A 19,972-nucleotide genomic window follows, 5' to 3' on the forward strand; every position below is an offset into this window, starting at 1 on the left:
CAAAAATTTTCGTACCTATTATTAAAATATCCTCTTGACTTGTCTTGCATATGTACGCATTTCCTTTCACATTTGAATATTCGTTTTAAATTAAGTAAAAACCTCTCTCTGCTAGAAGTTATAGGAAAATGAAGTTACTGCACCATGTTAATGTAAGTCTGTTTGACTAGAGAAAGAGATAGTGAAAGAGAGTATAATACATTAAATTCTACATTGATATCCATTTTTCTCCACGATAATCTTCTATCAACAATAATTGCAAAATTGCACTGTAATTCGAATTAAAAAATTCGAAATCTAAAATTGATATTTTGTAATATCTTCTTTTCCAATAAAATTGTTGAATAAGTGATATTATTGTTATGACCGAGATTTGCTGTCTTTTTATAAATGTTATAAGCCGGTTAATTAGTATCCTGTTTAATCATTAAAAAAATGTATACGTAAATTTGCAATTATGTACTATACTCTGAATGGGATTTCCATTCAAAATTAATTTCAATTAAAAATGAAATTAAATAAATATTATTTAAATAATATCAAATAAATCAATAGATGCCTTTGCATTTTTAAATAATTCTGATTACAAAAATCGTTATTCTAAATTCATAAAGTTAATATGAATAATCTCTTTTCTTACTAACACAAATAAAAGTATGTAAAAGTCGACTCAATCTTTCAAAGTTCTTTAGACTAGTCATTCGAATTAATTGATATTGTGTATAATTTATATACAAAATGTCTCAAAATCAATTTAAAGTATGGACATGGTGTTATTCCTCGTGAAATTTATCGAATAAACATCACGAAAACCATTAATGACTCGAAATTATTGCTAACGAAGATCATTTTCTTAGTTTCATAAGAAGTAATGTAACATGCTCACATTTATTTTCGAATGCAATCTCTCTTTTCGCAAAAAACTTAACAGACATTACTAAACTTTTTCTCTAGAATATTCCTCGACCCTCTATGATCTAAATTTTCATTTTTAAATTAATATTTACAATTATAATTCTCTAAATTAATATATTTAAATATATATTTAAATGTCTAAATTGATAATATCTCGGGAATCAATTAGCTGGACACGGTGGTTTCCTTTAAATCATAAAGGATCGAGCTACGCCGCTGCAAGTCTAGTGTACGAAGGAACGTCGATTCTCACTGGGAATTCACATATGCGTTTTTCTCAATTCTCAACGCGTGTAAGACGGACTACGACTCGCGGAACAGCTGGATCGATGACTCGCACTGGACCAGTTACTGTGCCTGCTGCTCTCAGAACTACTCGGCGATGAGGGCGGTGTTGGGGTTGGTCGATGATACGGGATGGGACGTTTCCTCGCGCTAAAAGGAAAGTCCGTTAGTATATCACAATATTTTCTTAAGGAAGAATGCACGTTATTCACAAATGTTAATTTTAAAAGAGCGGTAAATGGTAAACTATTTTTCATTATATTATCTTGCGTATTAGTGAAAATTAAGTTAATTATGTATAATAATAACAATAAAAGTTATTAATAATGATGACAAGAGTTTTAAGCAATTGTAATATACCATAATAAGCTACTCATTAGTAGACTTAAAACTAATAAAAATAATAATCTAAATTTAATTATTAATAATTAGATAATTAAAAAATAATTATTAGTAATAGAGATAATCTTTACTCGTCAATTCGTTAATAATTAATTAACGTATCTCAATAACGAAAGTTTGATTGTTATATGAAGAATGAAACAAATAGCACATGCAACGTGACAAAAATTAATTAAGCAAGCTACAGATAAATGAGGACGTGCAAAATAAAAATGTGATAACTTACCTGTTTATGAAACGTTTCTTTGGAGAACGTAGTGGCGCGAGAAACACTCAGAAACCGTAAAAATGTTAACTAAGAAACTTAAAATTAAGAAATTATAAATCGGAAAAAAAAATTTATTTGCCGGTAAATTTCTTTTATTTAGCGATTGACAATAAAATAAAAAGAATTTTCTACTGCATGTGTGAGACAACAATTTAATTTACAATATTTATAAAGGAAAACATACACGCATGCCATATCTACATGGTATTTGTGAATCAATTACATGTGATTTGATTAGAAAAAAAGAAGGAATAAAGTAAAGATTGTACAAATAAAAAATCTGAAAAATACAAAATAAAAGATCAACGCTAAATTATTCTACGAGCAAAATTGTTGATAATTATGATCGCTAGTAATTACGATAATATTTGGTCATAATTTACATGAAACTTTCCTATTTCTGTTATTACATTTGTAATCTGAATGACCTCGATCAAGCAATTATACTGTAATTCATTGTCACATATACTACATACGCCATTTAACACTTTGATTGTCGGATTCATTGATTAGGACATTTTTATTCACCAGATATAAACGCTATTGAGCGACGTGCATTATACATTATTTAGATATTAATTAAAGGAAGTTAATTAGTACGCTTTTTACTCATTACCACAGAATGAAAATCCATTATTATATATCAAGATAATAATTATGTTCATTGCGCCTAAAATATAAATAAAAGATAATACACGATATCATTTTAATTAATACGAAGGATATTAATCCCTGACGAAAAAAGTATTAATTGCAAGTCTCTAAACTACTTAGAGGGAAAATTCTATATATATAAGTCTCTATATATATATATATATGTCAGACTTTTACTGCTATATATATAAATATGCTGTGCGAAGCCATAACTTTATCTTCTATGCCTGTCCTTTGATCTGTCTCTGTAGGACACAATAAATATAATATTAGCACACCGAAAATCGAGATCTTTAATCGTATTGGCAAATTGTCCGTCTTTCGTCGAAAAAAGTTTAACATTTTTTTCAACAAATCTTGAACAGTTCTTAAAAATTATTTCTTTAACATTTTTAGCGATTATAATATAATGATACAATATATGTATATAATAATAACAAAATTCTAAAAATAAAAGAAATGGGAACTAAAGAAAACGTGTAATTGATAAATAAAAGTCTACGATTACACAGTGATGGACGAAGTCCAGTACGCGCGCGTACAAAGTGCATGGTAAATATATATATATGTATAAACTACTATAACATACAATGCATAGTCTCGCGATACCTACCTCGTGATACGCCGTCTGTCCAGAAAACTAGGTGAACCATGACGTCGAGGTATCGACGGTGAGCGTGATCTACTGGAGCCAGAGCTGCTGGATGTGGAGCGGGAGGATTGACTGAAGACACTGCTCGATGATCTTGATGAGCTGGAAAAACTTCTAGCTCGACTGTGCCTAGAGCTAAAGAAGAGAGAGATACAAAACACTTACTAATTGATTTTGTATAAATTTAATAATTTTATTAGAGTTAATCGCTAAATTACAAGTTTTTACCTAACAGAGGAACGTGAGCTGCTCCTAGTGTGACTACGTTTATCCTTGTCTCTGGAGATTCTCGACGCCGATCGCGAGCGACTTTTAGATTTCTTCGACAACGAACGGCTATGTGATCTCTTCTTCGACAGCGATCTGCTCCTAGATTTCTTTGACAGGGAAGAATGGCTGCGCGACCTCCTCTTCGACAACGATCGATTTCTACTTCTGGATCGTGAAGCAGATTTCTTGCACCTTGAGGGCGATCTCGACGCGCTTGAGCGCTTTGACTCCGCCGAGGATCGAGATCTAGATCGGGGCGAGTGCTGTTGTTTCGTTCTCGTCTTGGGCGACGATTTCTTTGCCCTGGAGGCTGATCTAGAAGTCGATCGTTGCTCAGGTGATGCTGATTTCTTGCCTCGCGAACGGGACCGCGACTTCTTGTCTCCGGACGGCGATCTGGAAGACCTCACTTTGTCCACGACCGACGGTGATCTCGTGCATGATCTCGATGCCGATCTGGAGTACGATTTACTTTTCTTTGGCGATCTCGAGTGACGAGTCACTCTAGCTAACGACATGTTCAGCAAAGGCGGCGGTGATTCACTCGGCGAACGCAATTTTATTATCGTGTTATCATCTCTGGATATCATTATCGCGGTAGGAGATCGAGAAGACGATTCTCTTTTCGAGGCATCCTTCTTTGAAGATGCGATTAACGGCGAGTCTTTTTTGCCCGAGGAACTTGGCGATCTCAAAAACTGACTATTTGTCTTAGTCTTCACGCTGGGAGATGTGGAATCGACTTTATCAAAAGATTGCTGAGGCAATGGCGGCGGTGACTCACTCGGCGATCTGATTTTAATCGCTGCTTCTTCTCGGGTGAGAGGTAAAGCCGGCGAGGGTGACCTGCTGGACACTGGTGACTGAATGATTGGAAGAGCTTGTATAACTGGTTCCTTTGATGTGGATCTGTCTCGAATCGGTACGATTGAATTTTGCGCTATGGTTTTCGGCGGTTCGTTCGGTAGAGCGATATCCAACACATCTTCCCGCCTCTCAATTTTGATCTTCGTGGGACTGATCACCTTTTTCTCCAGTGTCTCCCGTGCTTTTGCTGCCAAGCCGCTCTGCAATCGTTTCAATGTATTCAATTCTATAATCCTCCTTTCATCATCTTCCTCCTGCTGCTGTTTGCTGGGTTCATCGTCGGCCAGATCGGCTTCGTCCTCGCTCGATGATCTCAGACTCACTCTGGGTGCAACCGCTATCTGTTGTGTTTTCCTGCTTCTCGATGTCGAGCGCGACTTCGCTTTATCGCTCTTAGTTTTCTTTTTCTGGTCTCGTCGCGGTTTTCGATCCTCCAGGATGTCCTTGTAACGCTCTGGATTCTTTCTAACCGGTGAATAACTCAAGGTAGAGCGCGATCGGGATCGTCGACGTTGCTGTCGCCTTGCTGAGCGCGATCTTCGACGAGAATCGGTCTCTCTGCGTCTCGCTGGTGGAGACACGGGTCTCCTGCGAGAGGATCCATAGCGATCATATTTAGAGCGACTCCTACTTCTGGACATAGAATATCTGCTATGTCTCCTAGGCGATCTAGAATACCCTCGTCTTCGTTTGGGAGACGGACTCATACGACGTGACCTCGAGTACCTCCTGGGAGATCTTCCTTCTCTTCCTCCTCTGTCTCTATCTCTGTCTCTGTCTCTATCATTTCTATCGCCTCTATCACCTCTGCTTCTGGAAGATGATTTGTGTCGCCTGTTTGATGATGGAGCAGGACTCTTATTGTGGTTCATCGGCGATTTGTCCCGCTTCTCTGCCATACTCTTTCTCGGTGAATCTTTCTTTGTTTTACTACTGGTCGATGGCGGTAGTGGCGGAGTCTCGTTCCGAGATATTGTTATTCGAGACAATGCTTCTCGCTTTGGTGATCGGATCGATCGAGGAGGAAGTGGTTCTCGCGAGGACACAGCATTCTCGGAAACTTCATTCTTTGACGCTTTGTCTACGGTATTTTTCTCATATTTCACCGATTTTTTCGGCCTTTCCACGGAACTGTAAGATCAATCCACGTCGAATCAGAGATCAAATAAGAGAATCAGTAAATAATAAGAATCAATAAATAAATGAATTACTAAAATTGAATTACGAAAAATTGTCGAGCTTCTGCCAAATGTTTGTAAAATAACAATTGACGTACCTATCCGTGGAGCTTTCAGATGACTGCCGTTTCCGTTTAGTCGATGTCTTCTTCTTCTAAAAGGAAATCCAATATGAATTAATATTGTTATTAATTCTAATCAGTGAACATCGATCATGCATTCATCAAGAGTACAATGAAAAAATGCAACAAAAAAGGAACAACGTATTTATTTAAAAAAACTTTTCCGGAGTCTGCTTTCGGATCTTCTGATCAACAGTCATCGTGAATAATGATAAAAAATAAGAATACAAAATTGATTATTCGTTGATATATATTTCTGCGCATCTGGAAAAAACTACAGCTCGAAGAGAGAAAATAATAACAAATCAGTTTTAAAAACAAATCCAGGTTTCTAGAGTAGAGATTGGGCAAAGAATTATAATTCTTTCCCATAAAAATTGTAATTATAATGAAATCAGTTTGAAAGCTTTAGACTATTCAGGACTTTAATATAATAAAACAAACATTTATATAGTTGTTATAAATTAAATCAATATGCAAAGAGGTATCATTATGTTAAGATAATCAACTTTTAAAAATTACTTTTAGACTCAAGCTTATGATACAATAAAATAAGTTAATATTCATAAGAATGTAATTTAAAGAGTAATAACTTCGAGTCGCTTTTCCAGGATATATATTAAATTGGACACTTTTCATGAATAAAGGTGCCTCTTCATACTGACGTTTGACTCTCATTTTTAGCGTCAAAACAGATTACGATAAAAATTGACAAGTATCAAGCGCCAATTACGATCACGTGACCTATTTTAACGCTAAAAATAAGCGTCGAGTATCAGCATGAAAAGGTACCTTGAGGCTGGGTTGTTCCACCTTTCGGTAAACTTCAGCTCGCTATCTTACTCTCTTTCTCTTTTATGCTCTTACTCTTTTACTCTTTTGTTTATCCAATAGATAAATTATCACATAGTTTATCTGAAGATGGAACAACCGGCCCTAAAAAAGATCCAAAATCTTATTATTCTTTAATCTTTATCCCTATTTAATCGTGGCAATTCTCTTTCATAAGAGTACATTCCAATCCCCCATTTCAAAACAAGCAGTCTCCGAGTTCAATCTTCCGCAATAAGTGTGTAATAGTGCTCGACATACAACGAGTGAGAAATAGAGAGGCTTTTATACACAACAGTAAAATTCATAATATTCGAAAGTACACGAGTACATATGAATCCACAAAATTAGAAATTATACATTGAGTAGCGGCATATCTGGTACTCACTCAGGGAATGTCTCCTGTCAAATGGCGCTGAATAATTACAAACAATACTGAGATTTATACTTTGAAATAATGAACTGTCGAAAAACTGGAAATCAGATGAAAAATCGTATGTATGCAAAATAACAAGCGAACCGGAGGGGATCAGCAAGGAGAAGGAGACGATCATGCTGTTCTTTTCGAGACAGTGGCAAATTCAAGAAATTGGATAACAATAATGATTACCCAGCGTCAATCGAACAAATTGAGAAGAAACAAACCAAAACTAGAGACGTTGTCATGCACCTACTTTCACGTGCCGAAGTATATATAAATATATATGTAAAGATAGAGAACAGAGATAGAAAGAGACGGGAATTTATGTTTAATTTTCATCAAAACATCGTGCGTACCTCATGCTTGTCCTTTCCCTCGACTTTGAGCTTTTTCTTTCTCTTTTTCTTCTTTTTCTTCGATTCAGCCTCAGATGAGCTATGTAATGTCCATTTATTATTTACTTTCACCGTGTAACTTACATATTAATATTTTATAATCAATGTCGATTAAATAATCTTATACTAAAATAAATTGTTTAACATCATTCCCCTCTTTTTTTATAAAAATAAGTTAAATTAACAAATTTTTGAAACATGCGATAGAGAATGTTTTCATTTTATTTTATAAGAATTATCAGCATAAAGAATTATTATTGCAATATTTAATAGATAAATTGATTATCGCCATTACTTGCTATCATCGGAATCCTCACTGGAGTCGCTGTCGGACGACGTGGCCTCGGTCTTTTTGTGCTTTCTCTCCTTCTTTTTCTTCTTGGATTTTTCTTTCTTCTTGCCAGACTTGGGAGATTCGGATCTATGAAATCGGAGATTGAACGATCGTTACAAGAGTTTCGAGGCGATAGCATCTTTTTTTTGTTTTGTCAAACGATATTTAGTCTTATATAACTCTTGCAGTGGGCGTCTTCCTGTCGACAAGTGCATACCTTTGTGCTGACAATATATAAAGAAAGCTGTAGTATACAACGTATCAGTGTACGTGAAAAACAATTCTCCATTCTATCGATATATCAACGTATACAATATACACAAACTATTCGCTTTAAGAACTTAACTTCACGCAATAAAAATTTGGAAATATATTCCACTCTGATCGACAGCAACAATTCAATTTTAATTCTTTCTTTAACATATTAAGAAATAACTCGATTTTAAATAAAAGCCAGCGATTTATGCAAAGTACTTTCAAAATAATTTAGGTAAACATTCAAATATCTCGCAGTCAAATAAAACAGAAGTACACATCAATGTAGAATATACTGATATGAACTTTTCTCTTTCATTTCTGAAGTTCGTCCAAGTATTTCGAAAGTACTCCATAAATGAATTTTGCATCACAATATTCATTCTGAAGTGTATGCAATAACGAGAGAAAATAAAGTATAATAATGCGTATAAAAGTGAGATTGTTCACAATATCGCGTATAATATCGTATGATATAGCTAATAAACCGACTACATAATAGCTCACTTTGAAAGATCTGGTTTTACTCATTTCCGAAATTCCCGAGGGATTCTCCGACCTCAGGTTGCACAACCCACAACCACGAAAAACCACATCTTTCAACGAAGATTTACGGAAGACAAGTATACGAAATATATATATAATACATAATGAGGAGTATTGATATAAATATGGGATTAGCATTACCTTGATAACCATCGATAAGGACGGACTTGTCAGAAAAAAATAGAGAGATGACATTAACAACAAGCTTCATCGATAAACAACAACAGAGAGATAGAAATGTATGATTCTCGTTATTCTGTTTATTTTTATTTCTGCGCAATTTTCTCTACTTTTTAACGTTCTCTGCGTTTATTGTGAAAACCTGTGTCTTTATTATTTTATCATCCCCGGTAAATGTTTGTCCGTCATTTATTCAATTGAAGAAAATAACACATCTCTGTGTATTATAATTATTAACATTTCTAGTACTAATATTTTTCCTAATTCAATAACATTTCGACATTTTAGTATTATACACAAATTATTTTCATACTTTTTAAAAGGATTAAAATAAGATTGTATTTTTAGAAAGTAATTTATATATAAAATTTCAAATTACAATATACATGTAATTTTTAATCATAGTTTGGCAAAAAAAAACGAAACGTAACAAACATTTACCCGCAGGGAGGTATCTAATCGCGTGAGAGACAATCCTTCAGAAAAAATCCCATACAATAACGTTCAATCACGCTTTTTTATACGACGCACGACGTTAAATTTTTTTCGCGCGCGAAGAGTATTTCTTTTTTTTTTTTTTTTTTTTTCAAATTAATCGCGACCACACTTACCTACTGCGCCTACTGGGTAGGCACTCAGTCCTCCTCAGTTCTGTTTGAAACAGAGAAAGGTGTACGGGATATGAGACAGTAGGTGGTGAGTCATGAGTTTACAGTTCTGTAAATCCAGCTAACGCGTAAAAAAAAGCAAAAGAGAGAGAGAAAAAGATAAGAGTACGTTTGCAAAACGAACAGTCTCAATTAACCGACATAGGAAGAGAAAGAGAGAAAGAGAGGAGACTTTCTACTCGGATCTTGGTCGAGTTCTTTTTTTTTTCTTTTCTGGGGTGTTCCGGAAGTGTGTGACGGGGCCGGGTGTGCGGTCTTGGAGCCTCGATTCGCATCTTACTCTGAGTCGATACTTAAAACGGAAGCAAGAGAAAGAAAGAGAGAAAGAAAGAGAAAAAGAAAAGTCACGGTGGGATCGAATCCAGCCTCCATGGAGCCGTGCGCGCACCGTTTACATTATGCTGTACCTTTCCCGTTTGTGCTTCTTGGTCTTCTTCTTTTTGCCCGCGCTGCCGGAACGCTTCCGCTTCTTTTTCTCAGCGGTCGTGGCGATCGTTTCCGGTACCGGTGGCGGCGTTGGACTCGGTGTACGCACCAGCTCGTAGACTTTGCTCGCAGCGGCGGCGGCTCGCGCCTCCGCCTCGCGCGCGTGCCGCTCTGGGTCTAGGCTACTGCCTTCCACGAAGAATTCGGAGATGCCGAACGCTTCGCGAAGCTTCGCATTCTTCTCCTGCTGCGCCTCGGCGATCTGATGTGTCTCTCGTACACTGGAAATGCAAATTTCGTTAGTTTCCACGAATAGGAAGAGTTAGCTAAATATTGCACAATTTCCAGTAGTAAATCAATCATATATACAGCCATTAATTAGTTTTCAGAAACTATTACAGTCATTAATAGTTTTCACGAATATACAAGCCCACCCCATGGAAAGCAAACTCCATCCTAATCATTGACAAATTACAATTATTCACGTGTAATTAATTATTCGTAATGATGTTTACGAAATTGACAGCAATGACGTTTACAAAATTCTCAGAAATTGCATTCTGTTTTCGCAGCTTTCACATTTAATTTGTCACTATGATTGAATATTTCACAGTTAATAACTCAATACCAATTATTAAATCATATGTCAATCATAAACGAATGTCTAGCACTGAAAATAAACAATCGAATTTCGTACACCTAAATAGTAGCTTCACATTCTTAAGATATTAAATATATTTTACAAATAAAATTATAGAAACTACAGAATCATATCTGTTAACTCAACACAACAAAATCGTGATCTTAGTCGCTGTATGTTTGAGCTGATCGAATTACAAATCATGTCGCACGCACAGGAAGAACGTGAATGCAAATCAGTAATTTAATCATATTTAATCAATTCACATATATTTAAATGTAGATGCCTTATTTTCGAAACATCGCCCCACTGCATTATCTTTACAATCGAGACGATCTATAAGGCACACTCGATGGTTCACGATAATTCAATCGCGATAATACATCGCGAGGTCCTGGACGAAAGATGATCGAGATAGCGTACCGCGTCGAAATCTTCACCGTCATCCTTTTAAAGACAATGATCACTTCTTCGGAGCTCCGGAGAGCTAGAAAAATCTAGACTCGGAGGAGCACCCTGTACACAGCCACGAAAAACGGTGTCAATCGGTGTCGTCCTTAATGGGCGTCGCGATGCTAATGACATAACACTCTGTGGGACGACTAGAATGGCAAGCAGGGGCAGAATCGCGCGAGTCTCTCTTCTCTCTCTCTCTCTCTCCTTGTCCCTCTCTCTTTCTCTCTTTACTTTTCCTGCGACGGTGAAAAGCGGTGAACCGGGGTTGAGCCGGGGCGAGAGCCACCCCTGCGCGCCTACATGCACGGCGCCGGAACCCGGCGGATCAATACAATCCAGCTGTTCTCTTTTCTGGCATCCCCTTTGCGCTGTACAATTGCCATCGGCGACTTACGCCGAGTCGATTGCCGCGAACAAATCAAACTTAAAGAGCGAAATAAGGAGCCATTCCTTTTTCTGAGAAAGATTTCCCGTTATTATCGAGATGAGTCTCATAGCCTCATAAGATCAAGCTTCAAATTATGATTCTGTTAAAATAAATTTCACATAAAATCAGTTCGAGAATTTTACGATTTTGTTATACTATATCTTCTCTTCTGAAATTCAGTCAAAATTACTTACTCTTACATAGTTTATGTAGCAATTGTGTTAAGGAAAAAATGATTTAATAATCAGGGACATACTATGCATTCTAAAAAGCTTAATTTTGCTAACTATACTATTAAAATGTAAACTGTACACCGGGAACTTGAAAAGTAATTTTATATTTATAATGCGATTAAAAACGAATGAAGATTAGATTATTTAGTCTCATCTGTCTCTGCAAGTCGTAATTATTATTATATAACTGGTAGAAAATTTAAATATCATTTTTATTTCTATACATTTTACGTTGACAAGATAGAAAAACTTCGAGCAAAGACAACTCCAGTGTACAGTCTTAAGATTGAGCTGAAAGCTGACAAAGGGATTCACCTGACGACGGAGCGCATGTTGCTTCGCCGTTCGGCGAGCAGGTGCAGCTGAATGCGCTGGCAGCAACAGCAGTGTTGACGCTGCATCTGCAGCAGTTGCTGCTGCTTCCTCTTGCCGTTATTGGCTGCCGCATAGTGCAATTTGCGTTTGCGCGAGCGCTTCAGCACCTTTTGCCGGTCTAGCAGAAAGTTGCCGCCTCGCCACAGCGTCTCGAAAAAGGCCCGGCCGTCAGCCGGGCCACGTCCACGCGCGGGTTTCGCCGGTGACACAGTCGACATTGCCGACATTGCCATTCCTCAAAATTTGAATGCAGCAACGAACAAGAATTTCTTCTTCAAGATCCTTTCCAGAATTTGAGAAATCTTTCTTGACGCAACTTGATGTAGCATAGAACGATCGTTGGTCTCTTCTAATAATCGATTGAATTTCAAGTCTAAAGATCTTTTCCAGAATTTTATTGTCTTTTGCTCATAGCATTATTTCTGATCGTAGATTAAATATTAATAGATATCATCTTCTTTTTTTATTTTTAGAAATAAAATTGTTCTCTTTTATGCTTGATACAGTAGTGTGGAATAATTTATTAATTTCTCATGAAAAACGTATTTCTGATTGTATAGAATAATCGCTGATTGTGCAGTGGTTACAGATAATCTCTAATTTCTCTTCGACTTCTATCTTCTTCCAGTTTTAATGGTCGATAATTATCTCGAGTGTTACCGCGTGTCTCGTTTCTTCACCGTTTCTTATTCTATCACCTAAAAGGAGATAGCAAATAACATTGACAAGGTAATGTTAGGCTGCTAATTGAATTCCAGATGCTCCGTCGGTTGGTCCACGTTGCACAAGTAGCTCTACGACGCTTAATCCTTTCACGAAGGGAATAGAAAGGATGAAGCGGAGGTACAAAGAAAAAATCACGAACAGAGATAATAGCCCTCTCCCTTCCCAGTTACCGTCGTCGCGTCTTTTGTACGTGCTGTCTCGGCTTTTCTAGTTAGAACAATCATATAGCGACGACAACGATGATGATGATTACAATAACGAGTTCCGTTTCTTCCTTTCCTTATGCGTCGTTCCACTTTGATATTTTTCAAGCGACTTTCATCATCTCATATCCGAGTGTTTCCGAACGTTTCACAATATTATCAATGCTTTTTTTTACTTCATATATTCCTTATACTTATATTTTGATTTCTTATTATTACGTTTTATGGTATTATAATCATTTAATACTACGCTTATAATTTCCTATCATTATCAGGAATAAATTATCATTGTCTATATATCTTATGGCATTATTTGATTAGAATTATTGTTACGTTATTTGGATTATTAGATACCCTTTTTTCTTATTCCATACGATTGTGGAAGAATATATAGCAATACGTAAATCCTCGCATTGGAGACGTTGCTGTATGCATTCTAACAGAGTTGAGGAAGACTTCAGATCAGGCACACTATTTTCGCCGTGCTTCTTTTTTCTGTCAGATTGAAGCAGGACGTTTTCCTTAACAATGTACCGTCGACTCGTCGCAGTCGACGTTTTGGAGACACATGGATTTCGTAGAAAAATTTTTCATATTTCTTTTAAATGGAGACGCACGAAGATATATTCATTTCTTTTGATGAAGTGAAAATTGCGAGAAGATGCGTGTGAGAAAGATCGTCACATAAGATTTTTTTATAAAAACGATTGAAAAATTTGAGTTTCCTTTTTTCTTTTCTAGATAAATGAATTTTCCTTGTCCTCTCTTCTTTCCAATTAAGACAATCGAATTATGTCTATATTATATATATATATATATATATATAGACAGCGTGAAAATTCAGATTTATGAATTGCAAATGTTGATCTTCTTCATTAATAAACCGTTTCATCTGGTAAGTCTCTCTTTAGAGACTTCTTCTGAGATCATTTCAATTAATGTTTAACATTCAATGCTTAACTAATATAATATGTTTCATTAATATATGATATCTTCTCCACGTATATTTATATTACGATTTAGCCTAATAAAATGTGTACGAGCAATATAATGAAGTTTTTCTTGAAGTTTTCTTCTCATTCAGAGGATCATTTCGATATTCGATATTCGTTATTTTCCGTATATATCTGCGTTACAATTCGTTCCAGTGAAAAATGTATAATTCTTTTTTCTAAGTAAATCTTGCAGATTTGTTTCACTCATCACTGGACCATGTAATAAATATGTAATAGATGATATTTTTCGTATTTGTATGCATCGTACATTCGAAAATTGTGCGATCTTCCACGCAGATTTCTTTCGCTCGATTATCACATTCAACTACGATATCTTCTGTAAGTTTGAACGACGCAAATCGTCGCTTGCTCCCGTGAAACTTTAACGCTAGACTTAAACCCTACTTCGCGATGTATACTCTAACTCGAAACTTAGCACTTAGGAACGACCTAGAGGAGCGGGATAGTAACCACGCTATTAGATTAAATTAAGCTAATGGAAGACTTTTGTGATTTGTCCGCGGGTTCGTGCGTCGTGTCGCGTCACATGTTCCTTTTCCGGCGGGGTCACCCGGTGTCACCCCAAATTAATCCAACCCTCAGTGCACCATCCGTCGACGATGACACACGACGACGCGTCCACTGGCTGCGTCGTGACACCGGTCCATCCTCGCACTGAGGCGCCGGAAAAAGCTGGCTACCGAGAGCGAGATGCTGTGTTCCCTCTTTCTCCCACTTCTCGTCCTCCTCCGCCCGGGTGCACCCCCCTCATCATCTCTTACCCTCTTGGCGCCGGCGCTATGGGCTACGTCGATATCGCGAGTATAACACCCACCCTGTCCTCCACCGATCCTACCGAGATTGCCACGGAATGCGTCCCCGCCCTCTCGAGTTATTTCGTACCTAACATAAAACTATAACTCTGATATTTTTCTCAATCTCAATATTTTACTAGCAGAAATGAAACAAAATATTGAATTAACCATCGTCAATAATGATAATGATTGTAATTTGCATTTTCGAAAATTATTGATCGTATCTTTCCGCAGAATGTTTTCTTCTCAGTTATTATATATAAATAATAAATCTTAAACATTAAATAATCAAAAGCGATACCGATCTGATTTAATATACTGATTAATAAAATGTCAATAATAGTAATTTTTTTATTTCATCTGTGTGTTTCTCGTAATTAATATTTCTAACTTAAGACAATAATACATGTCAATATACTCTAATTATTAAAATAATACAATATTGAATTTTTATCCCATTGCATTTCTTGAAAATTTTTTCTATTTTCGAAAATTTTAGTTTCTTTCTGAATACTCTCTCTCTCTCTCTAACTTTCTGTATGCGTTGAAATAGAAAATATTTAATTTTTAAATGTTACAGCTTCTTTTATACAATCTTAAAATTGATTCTTTATCGTATTTATCACATTTAATCTGTATGAAAAATCATACACCCAATCGAATTTAAGTTAAAGCTACAAAAAATAACTCGAATATCTAAAAGACGTTGTAAACCTTCTGAACATATCTCGAATAAGGATTTTCAGAAAGCATGTAAATATATTTTCTTGCGATATGATGTTGCATTTGTGAAAGCTTTCCTTCAGCGGAGATCGAATAAAGTTGTGGCAGAAAAATCTCAAGAAGAAGCTCAGACACCTTTAACATCATATACGTCGTTTCGTATATAGTATCTACTTGCCGTCAGGATTATCCTGGATTTGGCTGACAGAAATCAATATGAAAAGGAAAACTCTCCCCTCAGAATTCCGTACACTTCAAAAATGAAGTGCTATCGTGTTTTTTTACATCAATCTCTTTTCAGTTAACAAAATTATGATATTATTAAATTTAAAATTATATAATTTGACATAACCCACAAAACTCAATTATCTACTACTATTACAACTTTTAATTAATATCATATATATATATATTTCACGTATATATTTAATTTATATAAAATAAATAGATAATATATTTATTTTAACTCTGATTTTTTATTTACCTATGTATTATTTCAATTAATATGATCGAACTGTATATATGATTACTTAGTCTAATTATCTAATTAATTTATTCTGAATTATTACATTATGCCTCAACTAATTTATTTCAATTCGTTATATATCTTCGTAATCATGTATTAATCTCAAAAAAAATTAGAAAAACAAGGCTATAAAAAAATAAAGGGCATATAAAAGTCAGTTAACTGTCTCTCTTATATGCCCATTATTTCTTTAACATTATTATTTGATACTAAGAGTCCTTTGTTCTTGCTAATTTAAAAGAAGGCTAAGTAAAATGTACTTACTTAACTCGACCAAATTCATCTTGCGCCGTGGATGACTTAATATCGCCACCTATTAACACTGATCTGTATTGTTCTACCTTGTTCTCTATTTCCTCGTTCGTATATCTGTAATTCACAGAAAAAAGACAAAATTATATCAATTCTCAGGTAAATCTGTTTTTATAATTCTACATTTTTGTATTAACTTCAACAACAAATCTATTATTAAAAAATATTATAAATCTATTATAAAAACAAAAACAAAGTTAAACAAATAAGAGTACAACATGGTTAGATAAACACATAGATTGTAATGTTATAAAACTTTTTTACTCTACAAGAAGAATGATGTCATCTCTATTCCAATTTGATTATCTATTATTAAAATTATGATTGCAAATTGTTTAAAAATTATATTATATTATAGGTATATTTATTATTTTTCACATATAATATATATAATTTTATATTCAATCATTCAATTCTATGTTATTTATATTGCATTCATATTACATTATATATTTAGGTCATAAGCATCTTGTCAGTCTAATTCCTAAGCAGCTTTTTTACTTTCAAACTTAAATGAGATTATAAACTGTAATAGGATTTGCCTTGCCTGCCTTTGGCTTCAACACATAGTTTGAAGAAAATATATTCATCTAAAATTCTGTTAGAAACAAAGACTCAAATTGTATCGGTAATTATTGGTAATTGTTATTTGAGATCTTAAAATAATTATAATAATTAAAATAGTCATAAGATACTGCTGCAAATTATGATATGATTAGTAAGATAACTTCCAATTTTTTTAAAGAAAAATGACAAATTGTATTCTCATACAATTTATAAATTCAAGAGCTTTTAAAAAATTCAAAATATAAATAATATAAATATTGGATTCATATTATTGGTGGTGGATTTATAAATGAATTTATGGATATTTACCCTTGATCTTCTAGAATATCAGCCAACTCTGCACATTTGACTTCAACTTTTCTCTTTCTGACATGGTCTAAGATTTCCTTGTTTGGTTGTTTATTCAATTGATCGGTTTTGGATTCTTCCATCTTGTAAGTGACTTTATCTTTATTTTTTCGCACGATGGCCCAATTCCTTTGAACGTGCCCATTGGTGCCAGAACCACGTGGAGTTTGAAGTCCAATGCCATTGTACATTTTGCCTCACTTTTGCGAATCAAAAATAAAGAAGCTTGTTTCAAGTTAGGAAATGAATAAATCAAATATATAGTTATAAAATAGCATCAAACTGCAGATAAATTGAAATTAAATCAGGAAGTCACCTGGGATATTTTTACACCCCAATGATGAAAAAATATAAATTATGAAATATTGTTTCATATGAATATTACTTAACAGATTTTTTTATTTTTCGAACTATTTTTTTACAAATTGTTAAATATGCAATTCCATCGAAAATCTACGATAAAAAAATGTTATGATAATTAAAATCTTTGTTTTTTAGAAATATTACCATTATAAACTATTTAATATACTTATTCCGTTTAATATTTGTTTGATTTTGACTTTTTTCAGAAATTTGTGATTAAATCCATCTATAACGTTCTCAAATAAATCAGAAAACTATCAATAATCTAAAATCAACAATGTATAATATATTGTTAATAATAATGATTTTAATTGGGATATAAAAATATTCCAAGTAATTGTTTACATAAAAACAAATGAGATAATTACTCCTGGATTCAAATCAAAGAGAGTACGCAAAAATAAAAAGATCTTATACCAAAAATATTTTTATATTCTGCAATAATTAATCTTTTTGGATATATCTTCCATCCAGGAAACCTTGGTTTTCCAACCAGACTATATTCCATCATTCATTGAGTAGTGAAAATCTGTAGTTCACATTACATATATTATAGATTTTCATTATTTCTTTTTTTTCTTTCCCAAAATTGTTTTCCAGCCTACAAAAGCAAAATATCATGGGCTCTATTCTGTAAATGTCTACTAATAGTTGTCAGTGTCATTATATGTCGCTGCACAGATATTTTGTATGGTAAAAAAGCTGTACAATATAACGTAACTAACGACATTGACAACTATTGATAGACGAATACAGAATAGGGCTCTATATAAGTTAAGTTAAACCAAAAGATCCAGCTTTCTCGAAGATAAAAGTTCCACTTTTTTCAGAATCTTCTTAACTTGTTTGTTACATCAAATTACCACCACGACTTTGCTTTTTTTTAGTACTTGCAGTGAATAATGGAACACAACCATAGATAGTAATTGTTCTGTAAGATTACAACACATATTGCTCAGAAATATCAAACATAAATACAACAAAATCAAATATAAATAGAAATAAAAAAGATAAACAGAGAAATAAAAATTATACTCCAAGATGTTCTTTGTAGCTGCACTAACATTGTATTTTCTGCAATTAAAATGAATATATAATTGGAAATTGCAGATATAGAAAAAAAAATGAACAATACAAATAGTTCAGTTACAAGGAACAAACGTCAGTACACAAATCATGTATAACTATATCAATCGTTATGTCAATCGTAAATCTTTAAACCACATTTACGTGATCGTTTATTATACAGATACTATTTACGAGCCACTTTGAAATCGATTGTTCACCAGCAGGTAAATCACTCAGGATCGCACTGTCGCGAGAAGGAAAGAAAAGAACACAGCGTCCGATCAATTAAATTACATCAACGGATTGACCATTTCCACATTTCGTACACCAATATTATCGCGATATCGGGTCACCCGATGACACATATATGTATACGATGTGTATATATACACACACATTATATATATATGTATGCACAAGAATTTAATAATCCAACAGATTCATAGGCAGCTAGCTGCTAGGTTAGAGTAATGCACATAGTAATCAATTATCGATCCGGCTGCGCGGCGCTGCGCAAATCTTGTTCGTTCGAACGAAATCTCGGTAGTCTCTGTCACTGCTTGCTCGGAGATTTATTTTACCTGTACTCGTCGGGGAAGCTGACCACGCTCCCGCGGATCGGCGACTTATCGCCGCGCGAGAACAACGATACGAAAACGGAGTGAGAGATTCAGAAAAGAGAATCGACGACGAACCTTCTCGCACGAAGCGAGCGCCCTTCTGGACCGTTGCGACTTTCGACCATTTTCGGCTGCTTTCGATCTTTCTCGGTAATTTCCGTCAGTCTTCGGGATCACCATAGACGAGAAGTTAATAAGGTGCATTTCATGTATTGCTCAATTTCTCCTTTTTAAGCGATAAAAAAATCATATGACAGACAATTCACGCGTTCAGAAGACTCAACAGATGATTGAGCGCTCGCTGCTATTGATGTATTCTTTCAGATCTAAAATGCTGATTGGATGACTTGAAAGTATTCACCAATAACAGCAAGCGCTCATAATTGGGTGCATCCAGATGCGCGCCGCTTATTGAGCGCTCAAGGAGCTCTTTCATCTGCTTGATCTATATTTCAGGATCTAACAGAATATGCCAATCAGATGAAAAAACTCACTGAATGCACCCAGCTGATGATCCAGCGTTCTTCAATTATCAATTACCACTTAAGCCCTTTTAAGCCTGATTTATAACCCCGGATCTACAATAAGGTTTTAAGCCTTAAGCCATGAGAAATGGGCGAATCACAATCGACTATTCCCCTCGGATTTGACTGTAATTGGTCAATTTCTTGTGGAACTGAGTCTTAGTAGAGAGCCTCACAGGGAGAGAGTGGCAAATTGCATCACGTGACCCGGTCTCTCTGATTGGACCTTGGCATCAAAGCTCCATAGGCACGGAAGAGATTGGAGAAAACTGGTCACGTGACCCCCGTCCTGATTGGACGCGCACATTGGTTACGTTTACACCGTACGCTTAGTCCGCGACCTAGACGATAAGTGTCTTTGTTTAACCTACAAGATAAACAA

At 35.0% G+C, this 19,972-nt stretch overlaps 1 protein-coding gene across 7 annotated transcripts; it reads right to left on the minus strand.

Moving 5' to 3' along the window:
- Positions 1-758: 758 nt before the first annotated feature.
- On the minus strand, positions 759-19,210 carry Srrm234 (Serine-arginine repetitive matrix 2/3/4). Of its 7 annotated transcripts, none has more exons than XM_018454413.1 (10): positions 19,028-19,210; positions 16,977-17,215; positions 16,053-16,157; positions 9,651-9,950; positions 7,556-7,681; positions 7,222-7,300; positions 5,590-5,645; positions 3,405-5,444; positions 3,138-3,311; positions 760-1,350 (listed from the first exon to the last, which is right to left on the minus strand). In XM_018454413.1, the coding sequence occupies exons 2-10, from the start codon at positions 17,204-17,206 to the stop codon at positions 1,200-1,202; spliced, it is 3,261 nt and encodes a 1,086-aa protein (XP_018309915.1). In that variant the 5' UTR covers positions 17,207-17,215; positions 19,028-19,210; the 3' UTR covers positions 760-1,199. The 7 variants fall into 7 exon arrangements, with proteins under 7 accessions (XP_018309919.1, XP_018309915.1, XP_018309916.1 ...); XM_018454414.1 differs by having other exon boundaries at positions 16,977-17,218; XM_018454416.1 differs by lacking the exon at positions 19,028-19,210 and adding an exon at positions 18,639-18,732 and having other exon boundaries at positions 16,977-17,218.
- Between the last annotated feature and the right edge of the window lie 762 nt (positions 19,211-19,972).

The sequence above is a fragment of the Mycetomoellerius zeteki genome, unplaced genomic scaffold (genome assembly GCF_001594055.1).
Source record: "Mycetomoellerius zeteki isolate Tzet28-1 unplaced genomic scaffold, Tzet1.0 scaffold433, whole genome shotgun sequence".
Taxonomy (NCBI): Eukaryota; Metazoa; Arthropoda; class Insecta; order Hymenoptera; family Formicidae; genus Mycetomoellerius; species Mycetomoellerius zeteki.

Excerpts from the sequence above, each read along its gene's own strand:
- Srrm234 (XM_018454413.1), bottom strand. The coding sequence starts at position 17,206 with ATGTACAATGGCATTGGACTTCAAACTCCACGTGGTTCTGGCACCAAT. Across the intron at positions 16,158-16,976 it reads GATATTCTAGAAGATCAAGG|ATATACGAACGAGGAAATAG; the intron begins GTAAATATCCAT and ends TGTGAATTACAG. Across the intron at positions 3,312-3,404 it reads AGCTCACGTTCCTCTGTTAG|CTCTAGGCACAGTCGAGCTA; the intron begins GTAAAAACTTGT and ends TCTCTTCTTTAG.